The 20,873-nt window shown below is 43.0% G+C and overlaps 1 protein-coding gene across 7 annotated transcripts in view; it reads left to right on the top strand.

Annotated features, from left to right (window-relative positions):
* Window positions 1-20,873, top strand: part of RUNX2 (RUNX family transcription factor 2) — a 359,184-nt gene that overhangs the window by 102,870 nt on the left and 235,441 nt on the right. For all 7 annotated transcript variants that reach the window (XM_082639502.1, XM_082639498.1, XM_082639499.1 and 4 more), the window contains one exon: window positions 2,072-2,176. In XM_082639502.1, the coding sequence (XP_082495628.1) occupies window positions 2,072-2,176 (105 nt within the window). The remainder of the gene's footprint in view (window positions 1-2,071; window positions 2,177-20,873) is intronic.

Raw genomic sequence — 20,873 nt, forward strand, 5'->3', positions numbered from 1 at the left:
ACTTTCAATCTACGGGTTCAGCCCATTCACTCCTCCAGAACTTCCCATTGTTTTAAGGTCCTGATCTGGATCCAGTGGCTTCCTATTCAACTTTCTAATCTCCATTTCTGTAGACTTTCAGTTTTCTGTGACTAGTTTAGACTCCTGGCTGCCTTATTCTTCTGGTTAGTCTTAATGTTTATAATAAATCCTCTGTTCCCCAACCAGACAATTAAATTACTTAAATCCATGTAACTTTCAATATATAATGGATGAAATACGATATATCAGTGACACTTTAAGAATAGATGATTTCATCATTCTGGCTGACATACTACATTAGTAGATTTATATTTGCTTCTTGGTCTGATAGAGCTGTTTGGGACACATGTAGCAATAAATTACCTATTAATTTCTAAAAATGTTCTCTGACAAAGTTAAAAGGAAGAGCATTAATTTTAGGGTCTGGAAGACCTGGGTTCAGGTCCTGATTTTTTCCACTTATTAGTTGTGTGGTTAAATTACCAATACTCTCTGGGCTTCGTCGGTTTCCTCATTTGTGAAATGGGGGTGATAAACTTGACTGGGTAGTATTAAATGAGATAATGTGTATGAAGTGACTGGCACTTAATAGGTTTCTAATCAATATTCATTTTCCCTTTACCCCCTCCCCCCGCATCTCTCTCTTTCCTATTTTTTTTTCTTGGCCAAAGTATAGCCAAAGAGACTTAAAACTATATATACAGAGTAACAAATGATATGTGTCTTAAACATATTTTAGGAACTTACGTGGTCTGGGTTGAAAAGAAAACCCATTCACTAGACTTGACAGCCAAAGACCTGTTCTACATTAAGCCTTGGATATAACCTGTTCCATATTAAGCTTTGAAAAGATTGCATTAAACTTTGCATTGCTACATATTGTTTAAGATTTGTGTTTTGATTTCATACCCTCTGCTTTCAGTAAAGGGAAAAACAGTCTCTGACCAAAAAACAAAGCAAAACGAAATGAGCTTCTTAAAGATCTGTCCCAGGAGCAGGCTAAATGAATGCTCTGGCCTGAGATTGCTGAATGTTTTATTGAGTCACTGCTTCACGCCCACCTCTTCCTGTCTTGTAACAGTTTGCAGTTTTGACTATCTGACATGACTAACCGTTGCAAATCTAACTGATTACAACTGTCAGTGAGTCTGGGTAACAGAGTCTGGTATCTTCTTCTGGAGAAAGCAAACATCCAAATCTGCTCCTCAACTACCCCCCCGCCCCCCCTCCCCCGCCGCCTTTCCCCCAACCTCTGTTCATCACCTTTAGCTCATTAATTTGAAACATCAGATGTAATATTTCAATGAAGTACACCCTGCTCTAAAAGCAAGTATTCGTATTTACATTGGGAGATGTCATGTACATTTAGCCAAAAATAAGTCACTGTCAGGGAGTCATTTCAAGATTGCTGCTGAGCGAGGATGTATGTTAGGGAAGGGGTGGGCAGGGAGGAAAAAAACTTTGTTCCAGTAATGATGAAATCATCATACCACAGGCACATTAAGGCCAGGACGGGAGACACTGGCTCCTGTTAAAATGATTCCCATAAGAACCTTCCTCTTTCATCTTCTCACTGTAGTGCAGTTAAGCAAATGAAATGCTAAAGCCATGTGAAGTCAATAGCATAATCAACAGTGATTTACTATTGTTCTCTCACGGGGTCATGACCTAATCCTAAATAAAGACTTCTAAAATTTTCTGCTTGGATGTGTTCCTGATGTTGGACAAAACTGAAGGGAAAGAGAACCCTCTTCAAGAGGTCCAGTTTTTGTTTTCATTACGGCTCTTGCTACTGAGCAATTCTTTTTTGGAATTGGAGCCTCCTTGCACAGGACTGCCATGAAGATGATGATCTTAGCACTCAGTGAGCTTGGCAACTCCCTAAGGTGGCCATCAGAGGGTTTCTCATTAGAATAAGGAGTCCTGACCCTTGTTGTTTTGTTCCCTCTTCAGTGATGCTTAAATGCAGTTTGGACATCTGTACTGCTATTTTTATCATCAGTACTGTCTTTTTATATTCACTGTGGATTTTCCCCTTTTCTATCTGCAGGCAAGAGTTTCACCTTGACCATAACTGTCTTCACAAATCCTCCTCAAGTCGCCACCTACCACAGAGCTATTAAAGTTACAGTGGATGGACCCCGGGAACCCAGAAGTAAGTGCTTGCCTTCCTACTGGAAATAGGAATAGAGTTTACAGAGACCCTGTGAGGAATTTATCCCAAACAAGTTAGTGCTATTTTCACATAGTTTCTTTGCCAAGTTTTCTATCTGCATATATTTTTATGAGGGACCATTAGGAGAACTTCACAGTTAGTAGAAAATCAAATTACACTTTTCACCTTTGCCGCAAAATTGCTAAGCCCTACATAACTTTGTGACTTTCCGTCGCTGTAATTTTTTACTAAAAATTCTGTTCATCCACTGGGCACAATAGACAAGGCAGAACAGACCCATGAGAGCTGAGGAAGAAAACAATAAATTGAAAAATTCTGAGCTTAGTCAAAAAGCATTTGCGTGTGTTTCCCATGGTCTAAGAATGAGTTTTAACTTTTTAACTCGCACACTCAGTTCCCTTTATAAAGAGCACACTGCTTAATTACAAAGAATTTATTTGCAAAGGCTAACTTGCTTGATTGTTACAACACTGTTGTTTGGTCTTGTTCTAGTAATGGCCATAGATAGTTTCTTTAACAGAGTCAAGCCATGTTTAAATCCACCTTGATTTATTTGTCTCCTGAGACATCTAGAAGGTTGAACCAGCATCATTTTAAGGCAGTGCGCACAATCCATTTGGGCTAATATCATTTTCCTCCTAAACCTAAATTAAAACAGGTTTGCCTTCCCTGCCCCGCCCCCATGACTAATTTGAACATACTCACCAGAGCAATATTTAAATATATTTAAGGATTAAAGATTATTTGATATATACAACATTAAAAATTCTATGCCAATGGAAACATCATACAGAACTCTGCCTTTGATGAGTGAATTCACTGGAGGCCTAGCCATTGTGTTTGGAGAGTTTAATTTGGTTTGTGGTGGAGGGACAGCTGGCAGAAATATTTGTCATATAACAATACACCTACCTAGACAGTGAGCGTGGCATAGCTCTTCTTCCCCTAAAACCGAGAGCAAAGGGCTGGTGAAGTTTTGCCTCTACCCCTGGCAGCCTGTCCTTGAGCGGTGGGAACACGTGTTGCCTTCCGCTCCTCTGGCCGCTGTTTCATCTCACGAAGGCTGACTGCTTGCCTGAACTAGGGAGGTTTCCTGTCTCAAAAGCCACTCTTTGAGGTTTTTCTTTTCTCCGCCTTTCATGTGTATGGCGTTCTTCTAGATTTTCCAACGTTGGGAGTGCTGGACCTGTCTGCTCAGTTTGAGAATGTCCTATTTGGCTGTGGCCACACACACATCTCTGGTCACCCCAAGTCTCTGGTTGTCAGGGCTAGTGGTCATGCAGTGCAGGTGAATCGATCAGCGCAGGGCCATCTGGCCTGGTTTGGGGTTTTGTCTGACTTTTCTGGACTGCCATCCATCTGGGACGATGCCTGAGGATGGAAGACATCTTCTAGCATTTAATCTAATTAGCCCCTGCGTTCCTGAAAAGGCAGGGACATCCCTCTTAGTAATGCATAAAGCAGGATGGTAGTCTTTTAACATTTAACACGACTAATACTTGTCTTGTAAAGATGTTTCCTGCTGATCTCAGCTGCTTTTCTCAGTTCTTGGAAAAACCATCATTGTGTGTGTGTATATGTTTGTGTGTGTGTGTGTGTGTGTGTGTGTGTGTCCAGATGTTCACGGGTTGGTGCTCAGAGTTGATGGTTGGGAGAGGAAGCGGGGAAAGGTGGGTGCTACCTCATTCTGAAAGTGGTGACAAAAGGGAGGAGGTACAGTAGCTTTGGGAAAGTCACTTCTCTTTCAAGCGAGGGTAGTATTACCTCATTCCCAAGAGGCTGTTGGAAGAATTAATAGTTGCTAGGTTCACTGCCCTGTGAAGGCAGAGAAGTGCTCTGAAAGCAATGAGGGTTAGGGGTAGAGGGGTCGGCTGGTACTTGTGTGACCTGAGTTCAGGCTTTGGGTGCTGCTGAGGGGAAAGCAGATACAGAAGTCGAGTGGCGGACCACCACCCTAGATCAGCCTGAGTAACATTGCTCATGATCCAAAAATATCTGTGGAAATGTGATGTCATTTGTCTGGCATCACGAGGTGACTGGTCAAACTCAGTGTCTGGATGTAACGAAGGGTCTGGTATCAGTAACATTTTAATCCTACAACCTGGGCTCTCTGTACTGGATTATTTCCTTCCGCCCTGCTCTTGGCCATCTGGGCACTGAATGTTTGTAAGTATAGCTCTCATCTCAACATGGTTCTTTAATTTTGAGACTCCCAGGTGTGGAAAATGCCCAGGATTTTCAACTTCCTTCAACTGTGAGTATGATAGGATTTTGGCTGATTTTCGTGTATGTGATGGTAAATGGAGAATCCTCTAGAACATGGGTTGGCAAACTTTTTTGTAAAGTGCCAGATAGTAAATGATTTCAACCCTTTGGGCCATACTATCTCTGTCACAGGTACTCAGCTCTGCCAACGTAACGCAAAAGCAGACTTCGGGCTTCCCTGGTGGCACAGCGGTTGAGAGTCCGCCTGCCGATGCAGGGGACATGGGTTCGTGCCCCGGTCTGGGAAGATCCCACATGCGGCAGAGCGGCTGGGCCCGTGAGCCATGGCCGCTGAGCCTGCGAGTCCGGAGCCTGTGCTCCGCAACGGTAGAGGCCACAACAGTGAGAGGCCCGCATACCGCCAAAAAAAAAAAAAAAAAAGCAGCCTTCACCAATACATAAATGGATGGTTATGGCTGTGTTTCAATAAAACTTTATTTACAAAAACAGGTGGTGGGTGAGATTTGACACACAAGTTGTGGTTTGCCAATCACTGCTCTAGACTTCAAAGTGGCTTATTTTTTCGACCGTTAACAGAGAAGGACTTCAGAAAAAGGCTTTCCTGAGGGGAGAAAAAAAGGCAATGAATGCAATTGTTTTAGCATCTTCTCCCACAAAATTGTAATTCTTTAAGTAGTGGTTGTCATCGAAAGAATGTACACCTGTTTATTGTTGCAGTGATTTGAAGGGGTTGAGTGTTTCGTGCTCTTGATTTCTGTTAATGGAATTTCAGTCCTTCTTTGGAAGACCATAGTGTATATCGAACAGGCTACTTCTGGTAGATGAGCTGTTTGAACAAGGACAAGTTCTGCGTTAACTGGTTGGGTCTTTACTCAGCAATAACATAGTGATTAAGGGTGTGGGCTTTTGTGTCAGGCTGTCTGGACTGAAAGCCGAGCTCCGCTGTTTACCAGTTGTGTGGTGGTAGGCAAGTTACCTAAGTTCTCTTTGCTTCAGTTTCCTCTGTTAAAGTGAGAATAATAATAATAGTTAGTGAGAAGAAGCATAATAGTGTCTTTCTCGTCAGTTGCTGCAAAGATGTTCAGTGATGTCATGTATGTAAAATGCACAGCACGGTGACTATCGTGTAGTAAGTGCTAATTAAGCATGAGCTATTATTACATCAATTTCAGTGTCAGAAGTTTGCTGTAGTTTTGCTTAGAGTACGCTTCCAGGAAATAGATACCATCTAGATTCTGTTCTCTAGGGTAATATTTTTTTTTCTTGCAGATGGCTTTACTAATTTCTGCTCATCAGTAAATAACACTAATAAGTGCCATAAGTTGTGCTTGAGCAGGTATTCATGCTGCCTGAGGACAGCTGTACAGAACTGATGATAAACAATTTATTTGCAGCAAAGTCCAAGAGAGGATGCTCTGGCACTAGTACCCCTCCTTGGAGGCCCTGCTTATCAGCGCATCTGCCAAGACTTGCTTTTCACTCAAAAATCAGAAAGGTTTCATCCTTCTATGTTTTCTGTCTCTGGCAGCTGAACTGGTGCCGTCACATCACAAACAACTCCTTTTCTTAATATACACATCTGGCGTTGGCAGTTGGACTAACTTCATAAGAGCACATGATCATCACTCATTACAAGATTAAAAAGTACCCCATGGCATCATTGATGTTTTTTAACTTTGATCTTTTGCAGTTGTGATTCATCTCAGTTATAAAACTTCCCTTTCAAGGAACATAGCCGATGACTTATTAGAACCTTCATCTTAAGTAGCGTAAACATGAGAAGGTGCACATCTTTACAAAATGCCATTTATTTTCTTTGCCAGCTTATCATTTTAAGACATGACATCATACTTAAGATTCCAAATTTGTAAGTCTTGTGTTTAGGCAAGGCGTTTTGACCTCCTGTTGGCAAGTTAGCTCTGAAGAGGTACTGCCGTATGTTCGCCAGCAGAAGTCAGTGGAGCAGCAGCAACAGTAATGCGTTTGGATACCACTTTTAAACATCAGTTTCTATTAGGATCCTTTGTTCCTTGTATGCACTTGGTTCCAGCTGCAGTCTGATTGAAAGAATGTCTCCAGGAAGGTGAAATCTTGCTCAGTAGTGTCATGTTCTATTGCAGTGGTTCTGAGTTGGGGAAGAGGACTGATGGGAAGGGTATTATTGTCTGTGCAGAGGATGGAAAAAGTAAATCGCCTTTTACACCGTCAGAAGCCTTTCCATTCTCTTGCTACTTTGTCAGTTATCTATTGCTAAACAACAAACCATCCCCAAACATAATGGCTCTTACTTTTTTTTTTTTTGTCTGCACCGTGCCGCTTGTGGGGTCTTATTTCCCTGACCAGGGATTGAACCTGGGCCCTCGGGAATGAAAGCACGGAGTCCTAACCACTGGACCGCCAGGGAAGTCCCCATAATGGCTTAAAACAGCAACCAGTTTATTATTTCTCACGACTCTATGGGTTGACTGGGGTTCCTCTGGATGGGTTTTCTGTGGTCTTGCTTGGCGTCTTTCTTGTGTCTGCAGTAACACGGTGGCTAGTGCTAGAACATGCGTGATGGCCTCATTGCTACATCTGATGCCTTGGTGGGATGGCTGGAAGGTTGGGCTCGGTGGAATAAGGGGACAGCTGGGCCTTTCTGTCTCTCCTGTAGTCCCAGAGCCTCCCCCTCTCCATGCGGCTTCTCTAGCAGAGTCTGACTTCCTATATGGCAGCTCAGGTCTCCCTCAGGTGCAAAAGTGCGAGCTTTCAGGTCTTCGTAAGGCTTCTTAAGGCTCAGAACTACTATGGAGTTACTTCCTCCACATTCTGTTGGTTAAAGCAAGATACAGGTGCAGCCTAACCTCAAGGGGGGGGGCGTAACCCCACAAGGATATTAATGATAAGGCAGTGGTTCACTGGACTACCAATATCACCAACTTCCATCAGTGATTAGATGGGAAATGTCATTGTTGCAACAGGAGAAATAATTTTTTGAGGTACCATCTCCTGAAAAGATCTCTTGACTTTTTAATCTGGGGGACATTTAAAGTTCTACAAGGTGACTCCAAGTTTCGGTGATAGTGGCTTCACTCTGAATTGGACCAATTTGGTAATTACCAGATGAATTAAGGGTGGGTGTTACCTCGTGGTGCTTGGCATTAACAGGTCAGTAGCAAGCCAAGCCAGATCAATACTCTTATTTGAGAAGAACATTAGATCTTTGAACATAAAGAGGTTATTAGCCTTGCTTGGCAACATGGCAAGTCTTGTAGCCGAAGTATCTTATGACTCTTCAAATGAGCAAGCCTGGAGGCTTTGTATTCTACATCACCCAGCACTGAAAAGTCTCACTTGCCAGCACACCTGCAAACCTGATACCTAACACACATGGATGGGTTTCTAATAGCTTTTGTGTGTTGTGCCCCAGGGAAGTAAATCATAGTTAATAGTTTCTCTCAGGGAGAGACCAGAGCCATCACCTGTGTCCTTACTGCTGGGACACTCCCGGTCACTGCTGGCCAGCTACCTGTCCTAACCTGGTGGGCGAAGGGGAAGCCCTGCCTTTTCTTTCCCACCCTCCGGCTCCTTTCCTGTAGGCTTGGAGCGCATGGCTGCAGCAGTACTCTGCTAGGCTCCGTTTGTGACTTCAGTAAGCCTGGTGCTTAGGTGAGTGAGAGCTTCTCTGGACGTGCAGGGTACATCTGTGTTTCTAGAGCTGCCTCAGCACCCTGCTTCACCCAGCTTGTCAGGCTTGTGTCCTGCAGCCAAACTGTTTTCTTTTCCCCGCTTGTTCCTTCTCACCTGTGTCCAGTTCGTCAGCACATTTTTAATTCTTTAGAGAACGTTTTATTTTTCCATATTCTTGGGCACTTCCAGTTGCAGACATTTTACCTTATAAACTGAAGGTAACAGATGTAATCAAAACAGAGTGGTCTGGGCAAGGAATCATCTCATTTTTCTCCTGTGCTGTTCCACCCCGTTCTGAGACTGGGTCACCTCCGGTCCCGTGAAGAGTGGCGAGAATGGCGAGCTTGGCATTTCCTCTGCCTGATTGCAGATGGTGTCAGCGGCAGCTGGCTTTTATCCTCCACTGCTCTTCATCCTAGTTGGGTGAAGGAATAGGCTTTTGATGATGGCTGGCCCATGACCTTTCCTTATTTATCCATGGTGGATGCTAATATAAAGCTTGGTCACCTGTGAAAGAAAATGGGGGGCATGTATAAAGTGTGTTGGATGGAGGGACAGAAGAATTGTTTTAAAGCTATTTGATACATCTGGACACAGTTCTTGCGTTCACATTTTTGCTGTCTGTGAAGACAATTTGAGATACCCTTGCTATTGCTAAGCCTCGTAACATATTCCTGAGGCCTCAGACCTGAATTTTAGTCTTTGGTGGAAAGTATTAGTAGAAAAGCCTTTAACTCTTTTTTAATGGGGAAACAATTTTTTTTAAATGAAAGATTTTTTTTTTTTTTTTTTTTTTTTTTTTTTTTTTTTTTTTTTTGCGGTACGCGGGCCTCTCACGGTTGTGGCCTCTCCCGTCGCGGAGCACAGGCTCCGGACACGCAGGCTCAGCGGCCATGGCTCACAGGCCCAGCCGCTCTGCGGCATGTGGGATCTTCCCGGACTGGGGCACAAACCCGTGTCCCCTGCATCGGCAGGTGGACTCTCAACCACTGTGCCACCAGGGAAGCCCCTAATGAAAGATTCTTTAAATTCTATAGTGCTTTACAGTTTTCAAAAGTTTCACACACATGATTTCAAATAATCCCATAATAACTCTTTTCTTTTTCCCCTACCCCTCTTCCCTCTTCCCACCGGTAACCATTAGTTTGTCTTGTACATCTGTGAGTATGCTTCTTTTTTGTTTTATTCACTAGTTTCTTGTATTTTTTAGATTCCACATATAAGTGATATCATACAGTATTTGTCTTTCTCTGTCTGACTTATTTCACTTTGCCTAATGCCCTCCAAGTTCATCCATGTTGCTGCAAAAAAGCACTTGACTTACTGACTTGCAGACTTCCAGTGGTTCTTCCCTGTCTCTGAAGTGCTCAAGGAATGGACGTGATGGGTACATGTCATGTTTGATATTTACAAGTCAGCAAACACAAGCAGCAGTTTGATGGTCACAAATATTCATCCTTTAGTCACTAGTATACAAAACATCGTTGAACATTTTTAAAAAAATAAATAAATTTATTTATTTTTGGCTGTGTTGGATCTTTGTTGCTGCATGCGGGCTTTCTCTGGTTGCATCGAGCCAGGGCTACTCTTCACTGGGGTGCGTGGGCTTCTCGTTGCAGTGGCTTCTCTTGTTGTGGAGCATGGGCTCTAGGTGCACGGGCTTCAGTAGTTGTGGCATGCGGTTTCAGTAGTTGTGGCTCGCGGGCTCTAGAGCACAGGCTCAGTAGTTGTGGCACACAGGCTTAGTTGCTCCGCGGCCTGTGGGATCTTCCTAGACCAGGGCTCCAACCTGTGTCCTCTGCATTGGCAGGTGGATTCTTAACCACTGCGCCACCAGGGAAGTCTTGTTGAACATCTTTGACTTAAGAGAATAATCACAGTTTTAAAAAACTGTTCCCTTTCCCCCTTTCCTTAAGGAGGATGGTGAGGGAGAGTCAGAAGCGCTGGTGAAGGTTAAGTCTGGTGGTTGGTGGAATGTACTTTTGAGAAGAGCATTTTAAAATCTCTTTCAGTACTATTTTTTTCTGTTGACTGACTGTCAGGGGCTGGGAAGATGGCCAAGAAGGAAATGACACATCGAGAGGCATTTTGGGTTGTGCAACATTCTGTGGAACTGATGCAAGGCTATATGGCCTGTTTACACATTCCTTTGCTTGCAGACGGCATGGCAGTAATTGAATTCAGCAGCACATGGCATGCTGCAGCAAGGAGCCGGGCCTTCACATCCTTTCATGGCAAATTGTCGCAGCCGTTAAAACACGCTCGTGTCCCTCCTTTGCACTCTCCCCTGGCTTCCCATTTCCAAATGTGCTTTCTCAGTGTATCGGACGTGTGTTCGCAAGGAGTGTGGCTTTCCCAGTAAGAACACCTTGTCCACAGACACAGTTCCAGTTGATATATTTACTTGTAACTAAATATAGCGTGGCAGGTTTTCAAGCGATATATGCTCTCAAAACACACACAGACTGGATCCAAGTGTGTCACCGGTTTATATCTCACTGTAAGTCAGAAATCATTCATTCTTAAAACAGTGTTAGGGACTTGAGAGAGAGGACAAAATTTTTTGGCTTTATTTATTTTATAAAAGATAAATTTTCCTTCCCAAGAGAGAGAATTCCCAATAGATCACTGAACTACTTTACTTCTATTTTGTTTGTACTCTAGCGTTTGCTTCAGGAAGGGATGGACCAGAGGAGAATAGGAAATACTTAAAAATAACAGAGAAAAAAGATTTGGTATGTTGCTCTTCATATTCACACTTGTCCCTACCTTGCATGTTATGACACACCTTTATGATGTCAACTAAAGCCTATCTTTGGTCTTCCCATAAAATCTTGGAAGTTTTTATTTAGGCAGGCATGGAAAATAATTGCTCATGTTTTTCGAGAAACTCTTGGAAATTAAGGGAGTTCATAAAAAAGCACATAAATTGAAAATATTTATTCAAGGTCATATGCGGGAGTCTGTATTTGGGATGTGGTACTTATGTAGCAAAGGAAGGGCTCCCCGTTCCCCTCCAGATTTCTCTGCTGCTATGCACTGGCAGTGAGACTCTTTGCTAGCAGACAAAAGAACTTCATTAAAATTCAGGATTACGGCTTATATCCAGACACCTCTGAGAAAGGTAACTCAGACTTAAATTCGTATTAAGATAAAAAACAAGTCATCTTGAATCCTTTATTGGCAGCGGTCTTGGGGAGATAAAGGGAGAGTAATCAGCCAAGTCCTGGGTACTAGAAGTAAACAGAGAGTCAGGTGGGCAGGCAGGGCCTTGGCCAGCCTTGAAGGCAGTCATTGCCAAGTTCAAGTGTTGCAATTTTGCTGCAGGTCAGCTGTTGCAGTGTGGATTCCTGATGCTTTTCAGGTCTGGTGTATTACTAAGAGTGCAGGATTTTATAATTTCAAGCTGTGAGTTTGGGTTTTTATATTTCCATATTTCCCCCTTTTGCAAACATTTCCCTTTAATAAGAGTATTTCTCATCTAGTTTTGTTCTAGGTATGTGCCAGCTTTTCTCCTCTCCTGGTTTGCAAATTATCATTCAATTTCTTTCTTTTCTTTTAGTAATTATCATTACTATTCTAAAGTGTATATCTGTCTTAATAAAACTCATCATAATCTCTGTCTACCTCTTGGATAATAGAAGAACCTTAGCATACTTTTAACTGCAGTCACTCTCTCTCTCTTTTTTTTTTTGGAGTTAGAGAGATCTTGTTCTATTTTTCTCCCTTTTTAATTGAAGTATAGTTGATTTACAGTGTTTCTGGTGTACAGCAAAGTGATTCAGTTATGTAAATATATATTCTTTTTCAGATTCTTTTCCATTATAGGTTACTGCAAGATATTGAGTATAGTTCCCTGTGCTATACAGTGGGTCCTTGTTGTGTAATCTGTTTTATATATAGTGGTGTGTATAAGTTAATCCCAAACTCCTAATTTATCCCCCCCCCTTTCCCCTTTGGTAACTGTAAGTTTGACTCTGTCTTTCCTAATGTCGCTGTCTGATTCTTCTTCCCTGTGGCCACGCGGCGTGGCATGCGGGATCCTAGTTCTCCAACCAAAGATCGAACCTGTGCCCCCTGCAGTGGAAGCGTGGAGTCTTAACCACTGAACCACCAGGGAAGTCCCTGTCTGATATATTTATCTTTGTTTTATGCTCCCCAAATTAGTCATCATCAGTATTTAAATTGTTTATTTCATATTTACCTGTATGTTTATCGATTTATTCGCTCACCATTCCTTCTTGCACCTCAGTTCTTCTTTCTGGATTCAGTTTTCTTGATGTAGGTCCTTCGGTAGCTCCTTCAGCGAGAACCTGTTTGTCGTAAACTCCGTTTTTTTTTCCTGAAAACGTGAGCAGTTGTGGCTGCTGGCTGCCAGCGTGACATGGTGTGAGAGGCACCCTACGGGGAGTCTGGGAGCCACACTCCTAGCCATTCTCTAGGCTGAGACTTTCAGGCCATTATGATCAGGTTAGTGGAGTAGTAGTTAAGGGAATGGAATCCAGGACAGGTATACTTTCATGAACGATGGATGAAGGGAAATAGGGGCTCTGAAAAGTCCAGAGCCAGTGGGTGGAGAGGTGGTGGGAGGGAATGTTCCCACAGACAGAGTCAAAGGAAGGGACATTTAGGGAGAGGAAATTCAACCCCCAACTTCACTGTTTTGCCTTGAGCAGGGCCCGTGGTGCTCTGGAACTTTCTATCCAAATTTATGGTAAAGAACTCCATCACTGCACTTGGTTCTCTGAGGTCATCTGGCTGCTGCTCATTGAACAACCAGAGCAGCACTTCTTAGATGTTGTGTCCACACGTCTTCTGTCATTTTAGTGAGAGTACAGGATTCAGAGCCAAAAGATGCTTCATTTAGCGAAAGAAGGTACATGAGTCATTGAATGAAGCAGGGGGAGAAGACAGATGTGTGGACTAGAGGAGCATGGTTCAGGAGAACCAAGGCCATGATCTGGGATAGTACTGTCTGTAAGCACAGTAGATGGGGTGACTCCAGCGTTGGCTCTGTGCACGCCTCCTTGGAGTTATGCAGGAAGTGGCTGGTGGGAAGAGGTCAGCTGACACTCAAACAAGCTGGTACTTTCCACCTTTTCATGGCTCCTCGGACTGTATACGCACCCTGTGTGACGTGCATCTTCTCGTTCTTTACCTTCTTGACACTAATTTTCATGAGCTACAACTTGGGTGAAAATGCCAGTATGTATTTTGCTGGGCAAAAACTCAGGGTGATTTAACCTGGGCTCTATGCCTCCTTAGGGTTGGTCCTGTAAATTATTCGTAGAAAAATATGGGCCCTTCAGAGAGATTATGAAGGTGCTGAAACACTGTTATACCGGAAGTGAGGAGAAATATAGATGTGTTAAAAAAAAAAAAAGGCTGATTGTGAAGTCTGGGTTACTAATTCTAGAGCTTTGGTTTCTGTTTCACCTCCTTGCCATTCACTCTATTCTCCAAAAACAAGGTACATTTTTTTTTTTTTGTACCATGAGGGCTCTTTTAGAGCAGTTTTACAGGGATTTCATCTGTATTGGTAGTTTGTGTTGAAGATGTGGGTTCAGCTATGGTTGAGGAAATTGGGGGACCTGGAAAGTCCTCTTCGGAGACCTCAATGCCATCTTAGTGACCCTGAGCAAATCGCTACACTTCTCTCCAGTTCAATTCATCCTTTTAGTGGAAATAGACACGAAGACAACTTCAGAATAGCAGGGAGTAACTCCTAAGGAATGATCATAAAGTACTTGGCGCGCATGAAGGGCAACTTAAATACCAAATAGTAATGATGTAGCGCCTTCCTGCCAAGGAGTTCCAAAGGCTTAGGCTGTTTCCTCACTGATTCTCTTTACATCCCTTTGAGGGGTGCGTTATGCATTTTATGGGTGGGTAAACTGAGGCATGGGCACTTGAAAAGTCATTTGCTGCATGTTGGTCTGCAAGTCAGCAGATGATTTATGGAGGTAGGCAAGGAGCCCAGGTCTCTTCCTGTTCAGTTATTCACTGCTTGGACTCCCTGATGCTTCGTCATTAAAGTTGTGGGAGCTTCTGGTATCGTGCCCAGGGTAAGAAGGTTGATGTTATGAAGTAGTATTACCTGAGAGGCAAGCCTGGTGATGTGGTAGCCTTGCTGTATAGTAAACAAGTCCCAAGGTATAAGGCCTCACACACAGAAGACATATATATATATATATATATATAGGTAAATATGTGTGTGTGTGTGTGTGTGTGTGTGTGTGTGTGAATATCTATATGTTTGTTGAATGAGTCTTGAATTCATTAAGATGAAAGTTGAACAGAGCTGAAAACACCGAATTTTGTGTGACGAACACAAGTTTTGTAAGTTAACCCTCAGTAGAATCTCACTTTGAATACCATTGAAATAAAGCTAGTTAACCTTAAAAAAAAAATCACTCAAGTAGAAAATGCAGACAAGTACATGGTGGAAAAACTAGAGAATAAAAATTAATCAAAAGAAGAAAAATTTAGAAAGATCCATAATCGCATCTCCAAAGATTTCCACTGCCAATGATACATCCTGGATATTAATAAATAATATTCATTACTCATTAAATTATCCTAGAAATTAAATGCCGGCTCTGTGAAGGGCTCAGCCATGAGGACATAGCATCAGGAAGATGATGGGAGTGCTACAAGAGGCGTGACTATGTTGAAGCTGAAAGGAGACAGAATAACTGGACACAAGATTAATTGTTTTAAGGAGCAGAAGCAAGACGATGGGACCGACCACAGTTTCCAGTTAAAACCTTGGAAGAGGCAGCAGCTGTCTCTGTGATGGGGGCGGGTAGGGCAGGGCGTGGCCCTGGCCATGTCTGAATGATTAAACCAGACGGATCTGGGTGGGATCCCTCCCACCACCCTGTCCCACTGCTAAAAATACCACCCTCCAGGGGCTTCCCTGGTGGCGCAGTGGTTGAGAGTCCGCCTGCCGATGCAGGGGACACGGGTTCGTGCCCCGGTCTGGGAAGATCCCACATGCCGTGGAGCGGCTGGGCTCGTGAGCCATGGCCTCTGAGCCTGCGCGTCTGGAGCCTGTGCTCCACAACGGGAGAGGCCCCAACAGTGAGAGGCCTGCGTACCGCAAAAAAAAAAACAAAAAAACCACCCCCCAAAATACCAACCCTATTTGTAATAGCTGACAGAGCTCTTTATAAGACAGTTAGAGATGTTTTTTTCCCTTCCAGTTTTATTGAGATATCATGGACTCATAGCACTGAATGCGTTTAAGGTGTACAGCATAATGGTTTGGCTTTCCTACATCATGAAATGATCACCACAGCAAGTTTAGGCAACATCCATCATCTCCTATAGGTACAACATTAAAGAAATAGGAAAAATATTTTTTCCTTGTGATGAGAACTCTTAGGATTTACTCTTAACCGCTTTCATATATCATAGACAGCAGTGTTAATTAGATCACTCATGTTGTATATGACATCCCTAGTACTTATTTATCTTATAACCGGAAGTCTCTACCTTTTGATGGCCTTCATCCCATTCCCTCTCCCCCCCACCCCGGCCCCCTAGATATGTTTTAAAATGTACATATTTCCAGCAGTGGAGACATTTATTCCTTCAAAAATTGAGTGTGTGCTGTTAGCCAGTGCCAGTCATACAAAGCAGAGCAGACATGACCCCGCCTTTGAGGAGCCATTCGGTGGGCAAGACAGTCAAGAAGTGGACAAACGAACCTTTATCTATAATTGCATCTAACTGCAAGTTGTGACAAGTGTTGTAAGGGGAACTGATGTAGTAATAAAGAAGGATGGGGCATTGGGGGACAGCTAGGAACCTATTCTAGAGTGTGAAGGGAAGGAGGTTCCATTAGAGCAGAGACCTGAGGGTGAGAGAGAGCCAGCTCTAGGAAGAGTGGGGAAGAGGCTTCAAGGAGAAGGGCACAGTCAGTGTCAGAATCTAATATTTCATTCGATAGAAGAGAGGCCATAGGGAACGCCTAAATGGTTGGAGGAGGTTGCAGAGAGAGTTGACTAGAATCACACACCCCAAAGCTGCCTTCAGTTCTACCCACGGCTGGTGTGGTGCAGTTTGAGCAGCACAGAAGGGGTCTCCACGTCCATCCCGACTGGCCCCAACCTCCCTCGTGTCTCGTGTGATTCTCACCAGAGAAGGTGCCGGAGATTCTTCTTTGAGTTAAGGCTTGGAGGACAGGACCTTCATAGATGTTATCTGCAAGGCATAGCATATTTTAAGACTTTTTTTGGTTAACAACTTGGTTTAAATAAGTGGATCAGATTAGCTAGATACTCATTGTATAACAGGATCGTTTGGGGAAAGTGGGTTGAGAAAGGCCGTGAAGAGCTCTGGTCGGGAAGAACGCATAGGAGTGAGAACACTGGTTCCCAAAGAACATGTTTTCCTTAGAGAAGGAGCCGCCGGAGTAGGTTTGTACCAAAAAGAACCCAAACAAAGCAGTAGGTTTCCTATTCGAGTACATTCTGTGGGTTGTGTGTAATGCACTAAAGTCCTGGGTTTTTATGGACAACGAGAAGCAATTCCAAAGGTGAGCTAGGTTTCAAAACATAAGAGCAATGTGGAAAACTTAAGAATGTTTAGCAAAGAGCATTGATGATGATTAAAGGATTGTAAAATTGAACCTATAAGGGTAAGTTGAAAGACTTGGGATTATTTAGCTTCAAGAAGAGGAGACTAAAAAATGACTTAATAACAGACTTCAAAATTATGAGGAGTTATTAAGCTGTGTATGGTGACCAGCTGTTTTGTTTCTGGCACAGACAGAGTAGGTTTTCACTGAAGCATGATGGATGTAGGTTAGATTTAAAGAAGAACTTCTTGACTCTAAGAATTGTTAAATAGAATGGGTGGCTGAAAGCTGAGGTTTTGACTGGAGGGCTTTTCATTCGAATCTCTTCCGTTTTCTCGATTCTCTGTGTGTTTATGAAGTGCAACAAAGTGCCACCTTTCTGCTTTTAAAATCAAAGGCACGATTTCTGTTTCCCATTATAATTCTGAAGCTCAGAGTCACAGAGGTTTATAGACATAAATGATGAGGGTAATTTGTCTTGCTTCAATGGCCATTAGAATCTTTAATTGAGAAAAAATATGACGAACAAGAGAAACGGATCTGCCACATGGTCAAAAAAAATTGTTATTGATAATCAGAAGAGATACATTATTAAGAATTTGGGTCCGAGTGAGGGTAAGACTGTTTTATCCTTAGAAAAACTCAGGTTTATTTGATTTGGGTATGCCATATTCAAAAGGTAAAGTTTTAGGAAGTCGATTCATTTTTCTCTGTTCCCTCCATACTGGGAGAAATTAAAAACATTTCCAGGTGACACCGAAGTTCATATAACCTGGAGCTTGAGAGACGCAACCCAAAAATCACCCTCAAGGAATTTATCCGTACGGAGAAGGAAGGAGAGGGGAAATAGGCAGGATTTATTTCTGAAAACAAACCTTCATGCATTTAAAAGCTGGCACAGCAGGGGAGAAGTTGAGCAGAGCGAATCTGAGAAGGGCTGACGTTATCCACTGTTCCTTTCCACCATGGAGCTGGAGCCGCAGGGAAGCAAAGAGCCCAGCTTCCTGGGTTAACCTTTCTCGTGAAGCCAAGTGTCAGGGTTTCTATTTTAAAATTTATGCCTTAATCCACTCGTTCACTGATTAAATACCTGTCTGAGCAACTATTGTAATCATAAATTAGCATGCCTGCAGATGGTTTGCTTGAAGCACTGTGAAAAACAAAGCACACACATATGTAGTGTTCTTAGATGGGTTCTTTGTTTTGAACTAAGTGGATATAATTTTCTCTAAAGGAAAAGAAATAATCAAAGAGACCAAAGAAACAGACTTTGAAACAGGTGACACGACTGGAAAGGCTAGGTGGGTGTGGTGCTAAGCTAGAGGAAAGGAAAAATACTCAGAAAACATATTTTTCTTTCCTCCCAAAATAACTTGGGTTCCTTGGTTCATTAAGCACATTTAGACCCTTGAGCCACTACACTTGACCTTTCCAAGGCATTGCTGACCATTGGAGAGCCACCCACAGCCCGCAGTTGGGTCAGAAGTCACAACCTGCTTCCTTTTACGGGCCTCCTTTCTTCCTTGGCTGTGGTATTTTCTTAATGGCCTTGGCACTTTGGGACTTTATTGAGTTATTTTTGTGATTTCTACATTTGGGTATCCCTCACCCTCAGTTAATTTATTTTCAAAACCCCATCCTTAGGATTCTTAAAACCTACAGCTGCCTTTTCCACTGGAAAAGGTGACCTAAAGGGGAGCAGTGGCCCTTCTTTTCTGCTCTTGAGGCCAAGAGATTGATAGTGGGAAGGAAAAACAACTGACAAGTGATGTGGTTTACTCCTATTATAAAAAGGAGCCCTCTTCTGAATCCTTCTTTGTTATGGGAAAAGTCTCTTCATTATACATATGTGGACAGTGGAAGGGAATTTATTCCTTATTTTCTGTGATACTTTTGAAATACTGTGAACCAAGGCTGGCTAGGTTTCCCCGAGGAATGAGCCGTAAAACTGATCATGTATTGGTTTATCTGAAGCAACAGAAAACCCACTGGTGTGTCCACAGAAACTGTCCAGTTGTCTGTTCTTCTCTGAGCTCCTTTCTTCCCTGAGGACTTAAGACCTGTGAACCAACCTCCCATTCCTTTAGGAAAACTGTGATAGAGACAGAGTGAGAGCTTTCAGTGGTCAGGACTTCACAGAAGGCTGGACACATGGCTGTGGTAATGTCTAAAGCATAATCATGAAGGATGAAGGTTTTTATAAAGGTCCAAAGGGAGCAAAGGTGGATGATTTGGATAGCGCGTTGGCGGAAGGTCCTGTGCTTTGATCACCTCTCAGGGGGTTCCCTCGTGGGGTCTCCGTGGGTAGTTTTAGACATTGCTGGCACAGGTCAGACATAGCAAGGAAATTTTCTGGGGCCAGGGATACAGGAGTTTTTGGAGTCTATAATTAGGAAAGCATAGATGGACCAAAATGTAGGATATATACCCATTTTATTATTTACAGAACATATTTTGGCCCCTTTATAATCTGTTCTATGTTGGTTCTATGTATTGTAAGCTCCGATTCCACCGTTCCTTGGTGGAGCCAAGTAGCTGGAATAACCCAAGACGGACACGTGCCTTTTCCCTTTGCTTTCAGCCAGGCTGTCTAGGAGTTGTACTGAGGATTCGGTTTGACTGTAGTTTGTCTGTCACATACTGGCCCAGTGGTGGCCTGCGAATTGAAGTTAGTAACAGAACGGGATGAGATATAGCAGCACCGGCCACCTGTTCTTTGCTGCGGGTCCACCTTCCACCGTCGGCTCAGGAGAAGCCCTTATGTGGTGTGGAGGCGACCACTTCTGCATTCTCTGTTGTTGGGGGAACTGAAATAAAAGTAAATAAAAATTTGCAACTGAATTGGAAGAAATATGACAGTGAAGGATGAGTTGTAGCTTTTGCAGCATGAGATTTGTGGCACCCACTGACCAGAGGAAGGAAATCTGATGATCTAGATAGATGCCTCTGGTTGTTACCACTTTTGTTGTGTGCCTCTAGGCTGGGCACTCAACAGGATGAGCCAAATTCAGCTGTAAATAAAGGCTTTTATGGGGGAATGGGGAGATCCTTGTGTTGGAAGGAGTAGGTGGCATTTCTGGCTCATTTATATATGTCTCCTTTCATTCTTTTCAAAATAGGAATAAATTGCACTAAAAAAATCTATTGGAAGACAACTTTAAAAAAAATTTTGCTACTACAAAGAGCTTCTGAAGGCGAAACATAGCTGAGCTCTATTCCTAGTTCTATCCCTGGTACTATTTGGCCAGTTCTGGGAATAGAGTTTGATAGTTTTCACCTCAGGAAAATGTAGTCATACTAGTCTCTTCCACATTTAGCCAGACTATTGGATGACTCATGGTTTGTAAATTATTAAAAATAACTGCTTTAAAAAATATTCTTATTTGTACATTAGGATCTGAAATCCCAAGACCCCTACACACTTACAAAGAACCTGTAGCAATGCAGTGAAATCCCAATGTTGATACTTCGACCCTTTTGTTCATGATGACTTTGGTAGTTAAAATAACCTTAGGAAGAAAAGTCAGCCTGTATCTATATTAATTGGACAAACATTTCTAGCAAGCCTGCTCTGTGTCAGAGCCTCTGAATGCTGGGTGCTGGTGGAATAACTGAGAATCTAACTTGAAAGAGCCAAGGGTAGCACACAGTATTATTTTGAACACATCAGGATGTAAAGCGCTTTATTTGTAGAGAGAACGAGCGGGGTCCCAGCTTTTATTTTCGTAACTTAGAACTTTACGGTTTACTTGTCATACTTTATAGTCAGCTGTCCCCTCTCTGGCCACATCCGCATTTCCTTACAGCCTTCAGTGCCCTCATTGAGAACTCAGTCCCACCACCTCCCACTTTATCTCAGCTTATCCTGTCGCTCCATTCTCTTCACTCCTTTGTCCCTCACCAGACCCGCTTCCTGCCCGGCACCTTTGAGCTTCACCGCTCCCTTCCACAGGAGCGGGGTTCCGCCTTACAAAACGGCCTTCCAAGGACATTTTGACTCTAAGAAAGGGTTCCAAAGCTGAATGGAGCGTAACAAAATTCATCCAAGTTAAAGTGTGTCTGTGCTGGGGGGTGGCTTGGGGAGGACAAAAATTAATGTTCATTAGTTCACGAGGCTCCGGGCTGGATGCCTTATGTCTGTTAACTTCTTTTTTTACAAATGAGGAAACTGAGACCTCATGGGGTTGCATTTCCTAG

This window comes from Mesoplodon mirus (assembly GCF_964341445.2).
Source record: "Mesoplodon mirus genome assembly, chromosome: 12".
NCBI lineage: Eukaryota > Metazoa > Chordata > Mammalia > Artiodactyla > Ziphiidae > Mesoplodon > Mesoplodon mirus.